This window comes from Diadema antillarum, unplaced genomic scaffold (assembly GCF_040938485.1).
Source record: "Diadema antillarum isolate AM-2024a unplaced genomic scaffold, OU_Dant_1.0 seq00001354_RagTag, whole genome shotgun sequence".
NCBI classification, from domain to species: domain Eukaryota; kingdom Metazoa; phylum Echinodermata; class Echinoidea; order Diadematoida; family Diadematidae; genus Diadema; species Diadema antillarum.
This window is the reverse complement of record NW_027272118.1, coordinates 659,090-671,934: the sequence shown is the minus strand read 5'-3', so window position 1 is coordinate 671,934 and position 12,845 is coordinate 659,090. Positions and strand designations below refer to the sequence as shown.

The 12,845-nt window shown below is 38.3% G+C and overlaps 1 protein-coding gene across 1 annotated transcript in view; it reads left to right on the top strand.

Moving 5' to 3' along the window:
• The window catches only part of LOC139708602 (solute carrier family 12 member 2-like), a 58,091-nt gene that overhangs the window by 6,978 nt on the left and 38,268 nt on the right, over nucleotides 1–12,845 (top strand). The window contains exon 3 of the mRNA XM_071620543.1: nucleotides 12,319–12,414. Coding sequence (XP_071476644.1) covers nucleotides 12,319–12,414 — 96 coding nt within the window. The remainder of the gene's footprint in view (nucleotides 1–12,318; nucleotides 12,415–12,845) is intronic.

The following is a 12,845-nucleotide window of genomic DNA, read 5'->3' as shown; positions in this document are numbered from 1 at the left end:
CTGTATTGCATTTCTGACATACCAACCCCTATTAAAGAGTGCCCTGCAAAACACATCAAGGTCTCATGTTATCCTTATCCAAGACACGACTAACGGTACTATAATTTGCCACCATGATGTCTCATCATATTGGACTGACGTGCTCTAACCTTCATTCTTAAAAGGATCAATCTTCCCATGGCCAAAAAAGAAGACAGGCTTAAATTGTATTAAAGTCACTGAATGTCAGTAAAATAAAACAACAGACAGGAAACGATCACAGGTAATCTTTGTTTCTTTTGCATGTAATTAATGTATTAAAGCAGAGATAATGTTATTATAGATCTGTACTTTCGTATTTGCCGCACAACCAAGTCTGAGTCATGATGTAAAGTTTCAATGAAATGTAATTGGTGAAAGATGAGCACACAGAGCAATTATGAGAGTTCATGGAATGAATGAACAATTTAACAGCTGTGCAAAGAAGTTTCACTTCTGCGTTGACGGTAATCATTTGTTGTTGATTTTTTGTTTTCATTTGCAAGCTTGACTTTACCCCTTCTCCTGATATAGTCAGAGTAAGTCATTGTATGGAGATAATTGAATGGATATTATACATTTTATATGTTTAGAGAGCCAATGCTAATTATGGTGGTAGGTAAAAATCTGCTTGCCATGAAGTCTCAGAGATCTCAGATCTATTGAGATGATTAGACATGATTACAGTTTATCTGCTCGGCTGATTTTTTGGCAGCTGCCGTCAATGGGAATTTAAGATGGCATTTGTCTGACCTGATGCCCCACAACACGTTGTAAACCTAAGCCAAATTGTCTCGTGCAGTAAATCCGCAGTTCCTGCTAGAGAAAATCTTCTAGATCTTAGCGTAAAACGATGCTAATAGAGAACATCCTGATCTGCTATCAAATTATCAGGCTCCATAATGTCAGGTTGCTCAGAGCGGGATGGGATAGGACATTTCTTTTTTTTAATGTTTTTTTTGTGTTCTTGTTTCTGTGTTTGAAGTTGCTTGGTGTGCTCTGTTTCCCTGTGTGTGCCTGGAGAAAGTTTGATCACCAAGCTTGACATCATTGCAGTACCAGTCTCTCAAGCAATATATCTGATATCTTGTTGAGAAGATATGAGCTGCAGTTACATGTATATCTGTGCACAAATTATTTTCTATAGCATGCAGTATTACTTTGTGACTTTCGTGATATCCACCCTCTATTCTGCAGTGCATTTAAGTATGATTTGTGCACATTGTATACAAAATATTTGTCAGTGAATGAACTTGCAATGATTAGGGTCACTGAAAGTTCCGGATGTACAAGTGTACCAGCATGTATAACACATTGACATGCAGATTAGAAAACATATTCTGCTTTGAAATCAAATGAGAGTACATTTACGTGTTCTCAGTTTGATTTGAAGTTACACTGATTGTAACATTCATAATGTCACAATTCACATATTCAGTATTGCCATCTTTGTTGATTCTCTCGTAAAGGGGAATGAAACCCAAATATTGTGGATTGAGTATACCCATGCAGCAGTCTTCATAGAACACATCAGTGAAAGTTCACAGAAAATCAAACAATCCATTGAAATTTTAGGAATTTAGTGTCGGTTTTACCAAGGAGTTACACGGCTGGATGAGAAGACTATATGAGGCTAAATGTACACATTTGTGATGTTATGGAAAATGGAAAATGTAACTGTATAACTCTGTTATTTTTGCGTACAGATATGTTTTCACAAATTGGGAGGTCACAGACATTTTCGCGAGATGTTGTTTTTGCGAATTTAGACCAAGGCTGTTGTAAATGCGCTATTACCGTAGTAGCATACTGTATGTGGCAATGTTTTTGTGTGTTGTTAACTTTGCGGTCCTACAACATGTACTGTAATTCGCAGAACTCACAAAACTACAATGTGCAACAGAGCTACTTCTAAACAGTAAAAAAAAATATGATAAAAATTAAATGCAGACCACACAACAAAAACAGAAAAAAAAAACCTGAAACAAAATAAAGACAATTTGATTCAAATATTTTAGTAAGACGTATACATTTTCCTACAGGTATTTCTTTTGAATATACTTGTGTATGCACTTCAACAACAAAAAAAAAAGAGTAAAAACCTGTTACAGCTGTACAATTCTATTTTGTACTTTGTATAGTACTCCTTTTAATAATGTCAGACTTTTTTGAACAGGAATTGTTATTAAAGTCGTCATATTTGGTATACATTGAACAAGACTTTGCATTTGATTTTTTTTTTAAATATCTCACCATGGAATGGTAAAGTGAATTTTGTCCTAACCTTGTACAACATAACGTATGCTACACTCTCCAGGATTTACATTGTAGTGTTCCATAGATCTGAAAATGGCATTGACAACAATGCCTTTTAATTACCTCCGCCAAGGGAGGAGGTTATGTTTTCATTACCGTGTGGGCGTTGCTTTGTTTGTTAGTTAGTTCGTTAGTTAGTTTGTCCATGTGCAAAATAACTCAAAAAGTAGTTAACGGATTGGGATGAAACTTGCAGGAAAGGTTGAGAATGACACAAGTAACAAACGATTAACTTTTGGTAGAGATCCGAGAATTTTTGAAGAATTTATGAAGGATTTTTGATATTTTGGCAGGTAGGGTCAATGAACTTTGGAGTTCAGGCTGCGCGTATTTGAGGTTTGCCTGCGCGCACTGAAGTGCGTGCTCTAGTTTCCGCTGGGGTGAGACGCGCCGTGCAGCTGAGGGTTTATGACGTAACAAAGACTTCTATATTGGGAAATCAGGCAACTTCAGCACACAATGTTATAAATACGTGGGTGGAAATCAAAATGCTGATACCTCTATGGAAGAACAAGATCAGTGGTGGAAATGAGCTGCATGCTTGGCGGAGGTCTGCGCTCTCTGAGTGCTTCTCTAGTTACTTTTTTTTTCCGATCTATTTTGTTTTTCTCAATAAGGTTGTCAAGGGGACCAGTGCATGTGACAGTATGATTGAATGAATTGAAATTGTCATCTGTCTCTGCAGTAATTCACATTGCCGGCCTGTTGCTAACGGTGCTTGTTTAGCTGGAGGCACATGTACACATGTAGTATGCTATCAAAATCAATCACTGCAGTGTGCATTCCATTCACATACACGTGTACAATTGTAACTATGCTGCATGCGAAAGTTTCTTTGGGTGTCTGATTATAATGTCAGGGATATGATGCACAGGTCCAGATTATAGTGTGCACTCTTCTCTTAGGGGAGTTTGTGCCTCTTTGACCTTTAACATTTGTGTCACATAACTACTGCATATCAGTAGAAAGTGTATTTTTATACCTTACTGTATGATATGTTGTACATGAAACTATGCTGTATATGGTACAGTTTTGTATCACAAGGGCTTTAAACCTTCAAATTTTACATAAATGTATGGTATTATTAGGGTTCAGGAACTCATGTTACGGGTTCTGACTGAAATCTATGAAGTTTTATATTAAGATGGTTAATATGGATCCAAGTATGAAGTATCAAATGATTGGCTGAGAGCAATTACGTGAACACTAGAGTAGAGACCAATATTGGGGCCCCATTTTATTTTGTGTACGCTGCGTCCTCGAGAGTATAATCTAAAACTATTTTGCAATGTGATGCAGCAAGAGAGGAAAACGGCCAATCTGGATGCAATCATTGTCTAAATGTCTGTATCAACATCGCAAATCTAAAACTTCCTATTGATGAGAGTGTTACATTTTAGGTGGAATTAGCTATGAATTTTAATAGTAAATTGTTTATTTCATGCATTTTAATCCATCCATATGCTCCTTTGATGGTTGGGAAATAATGCTGTCCAGTGGACTTGTTAATACTCAAAATGGTGTCAGGTGCATTCATAATTGGTTTGTGACAGGGACCAATACATCTTGCCCTCGCCCCACCAACTGCTCTCCTCACGAGTAGTCTTCACTCCTACTACCCCAATGCTGAGCTAAAAGGATCCAGTAATTCAGTTCATCGCGCTTGGAACTAGTACAAATGGTACTGGAAACACTGTATTCCAGAGACTCCAACCCCAAGCACCTTCTGATCTGGAGATTCTCCCGCCCGAAACCCCTAGCAAACGGGAGACTCCAAGTTCATGTGTGCAAAGCGCGAAGTTCCTAGGGTTCTAGATGCTCACTGTGCTATCTAAGGCTTATTTTTTCAACATACCAGGCCTCGAAATAGGATTTTGGAGGGGCACGGCCATTTAGAAAAGGGCACTTTTTCCAAGAGGCCAGGGCACTTGGGTCAGTCAGAGGGGCACCAAGGCCACATTCGAAAGGGCATGTTGGGTGTTTATACGTGATGTGAATGCCCCATAGAGCTGTACGCTATCGACCGTGCTGCTACACTCCAGCAGCGCACGCACGCATAAGATCTCTCCGCAGCAGACGACGTTAGGCAGTAGGCCATACGCAATACGATGTAGGTTCTGTAATACAGTACGTTCTCAACGCACACACCGCGCTCGCCTTGGAGCACTTCAGGCGCCATTTTGCTTTGAGCATGCGGCGCGGGTCGGGCGGGCATGAATGCAGAGCGAGAGAGATGGCAATGCTCGCAGCCGTCCGACAGGCCTGGCATTTTTTAGCATAGTTTGCGACCACTTGCCCCGGTTCGCCGCTGCCTAGCTAGTACTAGTAACTCTATGGCCGCTGCGCTGCTGCGGAGGCAGTCGGGACGGTAAAAGCCGGTCGGGTGCAGACACATGTACACGTGTACACGTTGTCTTGTATCTCGGAAAGATACTTTGAGTTTGAATCAGATATATTGAATCAGAGTGAACTGAAGGTATGATATTTGAGTAGCATTTGAGAAAGGGCATATTATACGTCATAAATAATAACTTTCATTCTAAAAGGGGCACCACTGCCTCAAGAAAAAGGGCACATTTTTTTTTGGCCGTAACTTTGATCAAGGAAAGAAAGGCATTGCGGCCAACGAGAGGGGCACCGACGGCCATGGCCGTCGGTGGCCGTCGGTTAATTCAAGGCCTGACATACGATAGCGATATAAAAGTAAGAAATCATTTCCAACGGGAGACACAGAGCCAGGGTGGGAGAAATTAAATCTCAAGCGGGAGAACGGGAGATTCTGCAAAAATGGGTTTTCGGCGGGAGATCTCCCGTCGAAAACGGGAGAGTTGGAGTCTCTGGTATTCACTGCTGGCCCATAGCTGCATGCATAAGAAGCAATTCAACTGGTACTGTATCACAGACCTCCCAACCATTCTGAATTTGGAGAAAAGAATCTGAATTTTCAACTATTCCCAGCTCATGTTTCAATATGAGTTTCCTCTTTTTTCTTGACAATTTTACTATAATGGGAACTGCTCTTTCTTTCCCACTTCTGAGTGAAATCTTCAGTCAGAAAGGTTGGGAAGTCTGGTATCATACTAGTCAAATGATATGAATCTAGCATTGTGGTTCAAAAAATATGGTGCGTACCTCATTGGGTGTTCAACACCTGTGAATTATACTGTTTGATATTTCAAAGTGGAAACCAATCCATATTGTTTGACTTTTAATTGTTGTGCTTCTGAGCATGAGTCACCTTGTCCACAATTGTTTATTGAATTTGTGTGTACTCTACAAAATGTGAGTGCACATGGTTAATGTTCAATTTACATGCAGATTATGTCATAAAAGGAAGATTCATAGATTACATTTTGACTTTATGTTTGAAAAAAAAAATGTATAATTCACTTTATATAGTAATTCTGGGTTTTGATGGATATAAGAGACACACATAGATGACCAGGGGGGAACAAAAATCACAAACTTGCGCCGAAATACTGATTGTACGCTTTCAGTATTGAGAAGTACTTTTACCGAATATTAAAGTATACTTTGTAGTTTCATGCAGCTGTCAGGCTCACAAATGCAGCTTACCAGGTAGTAAAAGCTGTTTAGACAAATCAGTGGAAAAGGATGAAATATAAAAGCGTCCTGGGCCCCATTTCATAAAAAGTTGATATGATAGCAACTCTTGCTGGGATGACAATTGTCATAGTAACGACAAGAATCCATCTTCCTGATTGGCTGTTGCTATTGGAAGTTGTCATTCCACCAAGAGTTGCCATCCTAACATCTTTTTATGAAATGGGGCCCTGCACTGTTTACAGGTATTCAGAATTCATACAGCCAAAAGTACAGTATATTGTACAATTATGTAAATTCAGTATTGCTGGAATTGGATTCAGACCCTTCCATGAGATTCAGTGTGACATTGTAGTGGGCTTGATGAGGTAAATTCAGAGACTCCAACCCAAAGCACCTTCTGATCTGGAGATTCTCCCGCCTGAAACCCCCAGCAAACGGGAGACTCCAAGTTGATGGGTGCGAAGCGCAAAGTTCCTAGGGTTCCAGATGTTCTCTGGTGCTATTTAAGGCTTATTTTCTTCAACATATGATAGAAATACTCAGTAAGTAAGAAATCCTGTCCAATGGGAGTCAAAGAGCCAGGGCGGGAGAAATGAAATCTCAAGCAGAAGAACGGGAGATTTTGCAAAAATGGGTTTTCGGCGGGAGATCTCCCGTTGAAAACGGGAGAGTTGGAGTCTCTGTAAAATTCAGGGCTTCTTTGTTGTTGCGTGTCTGTCCACTTTTAATACATTCCCTCGGATTGTAAGAGCATGATGCCATCATACACATTGGAGGTAGCTATGTAATGGTATGAGATTTGATGTTAGATAAAGAGTCTCAGTTTTAATGAATGTTTCCTTTTAAGCTGGTCGATCATGAGTCATGGTAACACACCATGTCAGAAAGGAGATGTTTTAGTTATAAGGTTTTTTTCTTTTTAGATGTACAAGTGTATGGCAAAATGACGCATCTGGACCGGCTTGGCCTCACCGCATTGTGACAGATCCCTCAACACAGAGCAGTGTCCTCTGCTTGTGGTGTTGATAACTTCCAGATAGTGTAGAGTATGCATCATTTTAACCCTTTGTGTGCTGTGAGTGTTGATTCGCAGAGAAAACGCCATAGCGCTGTACACACACTGGAGCAGAGAGTGTTAATTTCAGGGGAACTTTGCAGAACAGGCATTACATGTACATGGGTTTTTGATATAAATCTGTACTACAATGATGTGTTTCTTTTTTGTTTTTACTCTTTTTTACTCCTTTTCTTGCTCTGGTCTACTATAAAGTTACTACGTTTTCTTGCTCTGGCCTACTAAACCTTGCTATTACATGTCATATGGAATGGTTCCTTCCTCATGGACTACTGTAATGTACAGTCTGTGTTTCAAGCAGCCAGATGTGTGGGGTACAAAATACTTACCGTACATTGTACATTGTATGTTCCTGTCTCATGTTACAGTACATGTTTTGTTAATGTCTGTGATTGTCCTAACATGCTTATCAATTGCCTTTTTTTTTTGCATATTATATCTCTGCTTTTAAATACTAACAACAACTTTTCACATTTTCAAGAAACTTCTGATGGATTTGATTTTCGATATCAAGAGTGATAGTCAACATTACTTTATACAAGTACATGTGGTAAACATACAAGTGTTGGTAGATATTATGTTGGAATTCAATGGAAATGAACAGCTCATGTTTGTAAATCTGTTCAGTGAGCTGGCAGTATCCATCAATTGACCTGAACATTGCAAAATAGTTTAACTGTACAATCTACACGATATGTTTTCTATGAAAAAGCATATATTTACAATATTTTCACATCCAGTCCAGTAAATATGATTATTGTGTCAAATCGTTGTCATACATCAAGTGGCATCAGACTTTCAGGTAATTTTAAGAATTCAAAAGAGAGATTTATCTAATTCCACCATTTAGAGTCCCCTAACACACAGCACAACCTCCAAGAGATGTTCATTGTTCATCCCAGACAATGGGGACTGAAAGGTTATGGCACAAAGTGTCTGGGGTGACTCTGAGCATGGACCTACAACGTTATAGGTCCATGCTCTGAGGTAAAGATTGTGCTGAACAGCCTTGCGTGAGTCTAGCACAACCTCTGAGAAATATGTAAAGCAATGACATCACCTCATATGATTTGCATAATGTGGTTGCTACGTACCGTGACACAACATTTGCCTCTGCGACAATTGCTCCAGTCTTATTTTCTCCAAGGACTTTTATTAGGTTAGGGTAAGGGTTGTGATAGGGTTTTAGGTTCAGTTTGATATATGAGGATTAGGATTAGGGTAAGGGTTTATGTTTTTTGGTAGAAATAATGTTTGGCTTGGTGTGCAGATATGTACAATGTACATTGTAATGGGAGCAATTGTCACATTAACAATCATCATGGAACCAGTTGCTACACATCTCCATGTTGTGAAAATACAATACTGAAAGTCTGGTTTTGATGAACCCTCACACACTATTTGATAAATTATATCATTCTATGCATCTACAGTGTATAAACATACATGTACATGGTCTACATGTTACATGTAGATATAATGTGGAATTGAGCTCAAGGTTCAGGATTCAGCCTCACATCCTCTTAGAATCATACATTGTAAATACATTCAGATATTGATTAATTCAGACATTCATTCAGACATTGATTAATTTGAATAAATGCCTATGTCCATGCCAAATAGACATTCTGAAATACCCGGAAGAAAACAGAGTGAGGAAGAAAGACATGTTATAGCAGTCTGCCATCATTTATTCTACAGTGTACTTGTACCTTCACAAGAATGCAAACATTGTAATTTGATACTGCCATAAATTTGACAGATAAGCCTATTGACCGTTTAAGTGTTTAAATTCCTCGTCATCCCATGTTATCTCTAAAAGCCATTACCTCTGTAGAATAGCAGAGATAGTAATCCTAATGGATGTCAGAAATTACTCATTTTCTGTCTTTCTTACTTTATAGCATGATGACACAGTTGCTCAGATAAGAATCTGTAATACATTAACCTTCAGTCCCATCTGAATATAATAACTGACTATTCCCTGGTACGTTGCATTACTTCAGAGTGCACAGGTTTACGTTTAGGTGTTTTTTTTAATAACAAGTTTACATAAAATTGCTTTTATTGCAGGGGGCCACATGTATCTGCTGAACCGCTACAGTAGTTAAAAGAACAAACATTATCCAGTATGTATAATCACCGTGCCAGTGTTGTGTTTTGACAAGGCATGCTGTGTAAAGGTAAATTGTAAGACGATTGTACATTGTAGGTATAAAGGTAATTCTGATTTAGCTTTGGAGTTGGAACAGTTCCTTGTACAAAGATTGTACACTTTGTATGGTCCGCTCATTGCAAGTACTGCTTCCTTGTTGCACAATACACTTGTACGGTGACCTGAGTTTAGGATTTGAATTACATCACTTCAAGAGATGTCTGCAATTAAAGAAATATAAAGTTGGATATTGATACAATACAAGACACAGACTCATGCCAGAGGGGAAGTTAATGCATGTAGGACTTCAGGTCCCGTTGCATACAAGTTTTGTAAAACTTTTTAAGGTTGCTAACATAAGAATGTAAAATCCGTTGCATGAAAACTCTGGTTGGGAGCTTCCAACCGGAATTTTGTGATTTCAACCGGAAAAAAATCCAGTTGGAGTTTTATGCAACCGTCATCAGATGACGGTTGCATAAAACTCCAACCGGAACAACACAGATCTAACAACACAGATCTATTAAAGCTACATGTACAGTCCATACAATCCACATCACTTGTGCACACACATCTGGTAGGATGATATTGATATTTTTCCTTGTTTTTGTTAATGCTGGGGAAAACAATTTCTTTATATATTACCTATACAATATGTAATTTACATTGTATGTTGGTATGATGCAATACATTTGTTCATGTTACTTTGTGTTATGATTTTTGGAAGAAAAATGAGAATGAAATAAATCAATTGAATTCAATTTGATTTGATTTAAAAGCAAAATTTGGGAGTAAAACAAAAAAGCCTGCCAGTAGTTTTGAAATTCCGTTTTGTGATATTATGCATGAAAACAAATTTATGTCTATAGGAGTGAAATTGAATATTGCCAACAACAACAAGCAATGTGAAAAACTTTGAGAACCAGAGCAGTGTACAGTTAGTGCTCCTTATGTTTATCCCACTGATTGCAAGAAATTAGTTAAACGACACTATTATACAAGAACAGTTTTGCTGTAGCGTCGTTAATTTTTATCCACCAAAATTTGTGGATGCCCAGACCAAGTTGTGAATCATGAATGTAACATATGGAAGGAACTGGCAGTCTCTTGGTCAACTGTGATCGGTGTTGAGTAGGCTGATTGAGAATACATGACATTGTACAGGTCTGCATCTCTTTGAGTTGCAGAGTCTGTGTACTATACAGGGAAGATTAAGGTTTATTTTAGGGACTGACTCTTGAGGACCATGTGTTCGTAGTGAGGGTAGCAAGGGGTGTCCCTCCAAAATCAGGAATCCTTGTTATTCTATTCTGTGTGAGCAGCTACCATGCGTCATTCGGAGGCACCTTTGCCATTGCATCAATGCTACAAACGTAGCTTCCATGTGCAAACAAATTTACTTATAATTTAATGCTGACTGGAAGTTTGGGTGTGTGATGGGGGGGGGGGGGGGTTGGTAGCACAGCTTGCAAGTTGATAGCAAAGGGAATGGGGCTGGTGTGCTCAAATGACAGTTACAGTTTATACAAAACTGGCATTACTTCATTGATTTTAAAGTATTGTGTAAACCGTGATATAAATGCGATCTGCAAACTTGTCACTTGCGGGGTTTGCTTTACAATAGGTAGCAGTGGTATGTTTTTGCAGGCATTGCTTTGTTTGTTTGTCTGTTTGTTTGTTGTTTGTCTGTTTGTTTGTCTGTCTGTCTGTTTGCCAAGTATCTCAAAAGTTATAGAAGGATTTGGATGAAATTTTCAGGAAAAAGTTGATAATGATGCGAGGAATGGATGATTATATTTTTGTAGTGATCTGGACCACAGTTTGGATCCTGTAGGTGGAAATGAATTCATTTAGATATTATTTGCTTTATATGCAGGTTATAAGATTTGTGTTGATTCTTGCTGGGTTCCCAGTGAATTTATTTGCATTTATGTGAGAACATTTGTATTGTATTGACATGGTGTGGCATGTTTTCAAGCTATTGTGGAAGCTTTGGACTCTTTTTTTTTTTTTTACATTTGGCTTCATGTTCTTGCACAGTACGCACAGCATTGTTTTGCATTGAAGTTTGCCCTTCTGTGTGTGTGTGTTTTTTTAATGCATACAGTAATGTATTGCTGCATGTATAGGAAAAAGAATCTGTGCAATAATGAAATGTAAAATTTTCAGTATGGATGGTGGAGATTTTTATCAAGTCCTGAGAGAGAGAGATTTACTGTCACTTCCAAAATTATTAATTCCTACTCGCTTACCTTTACTTTTGTTTGCTTTCAACATATCATTAGCTGTGTGCCCCTTTACTTTCGCATAAAATATAGCAAGGCAGATGGGTGGCTATCGATTACCCATTGAGGCTTAGTGTGTCTTGCATTGTTTTTTTGTCTTTCGTGAGTGGCATGGTGATCTGGTGTTGGTACTTTGCGCGCACTTGAAATGCAGCACCTTTAGGCAGTGTCAAATTTCGTTTGAAGATTCACATGTACAGTATCTGTTGTACACATACATGTATTTGTCTGTGGGATGAAACATGTAAAATACACTAAATGTATCTACCTGCCACATATTGGGTAAACTGTAGCAGGAGGACATACAGATACAATGTACATTACATTGTGTGATGTATGACTTCTTGTCGTCTTTATTCAAAGTCAATATTTGTATGAACTGTGAAAGCAGCAGGGTGATTTACTGTAGATAGAGTAAACATGAAAAGGACTATCGATGTAATATTCCAATTATACCGTGCATCTTCCTTTCGTTTGCATGAGGGAGAATACATGTATTTGCTATTCAAAACTATGATCTTGAAATTACTGTATCACAGACTTTGGCAACTTTGTTGCTATTTTCCCATCATTATACACAGCTACATGTTGTATGTAGGAATTCAGTGAGAAGACAAACAACTAATTGAAGGTTATTTTTCTTGACAAATTCTTTGCTGGCCAAATATCATTTCTGTGGGAGTAAGTAATTCTAAAATTTGATATTTAATTCAATAAAATCTCAATGACAGATATCAAGTACAGTGTGTTTGTGCCCATGATGGTGGCAATTGTATTAATTTTCATCAGATTGTACAGTGCTCCTTGAAATTCCTGTAACCCCTGAGATCGCACTTGTGTGTGTTGTACAATCTGTATGTCTTCAAATATTTGCATTTAATAAATTTATGTTTTTGCATCAGATGCCTTCTCCAATGGAAAATGTCCCCGAAGATACTGAGACCCAGCACCAGAGGGCAGCAAACTCAATGAAGTTCGGCTGGATCAAGGGCGTACTGGTTTGTATTGTGGTGTTGTAATAGATGCAAAAAGATTGCCATTAGCTGCTGAGTTTTTACAGACCTATATGAAATTTATCCCCATGCAACAACAACAACAATAAAATCCATTACAGAAGGTGATCTGAAATTATGTGGAAAATCGCTCATTTCATGTAGAAAAACAACAAAAAACAACCTTTTGAAATGTTTGTCTCAGATTTATTAAAGTTACCATGAATCTCCCTCAGGAATGTGCAAGTGTTTAAACCTCACTATTTCAGGCTAGCATTATTGGCTTCTCACTACCGTCGGCCTCCATTGCTGTCATATCAAATCATGTGTTTTAGATGATTTGTTAAAAATGAACACATACACTGGAATGCCAAGTCATTCATTTAGCTTTCCACATTGTTTGTTGTGTTGGTTTGATAGGAACTGCAGCAGTTATT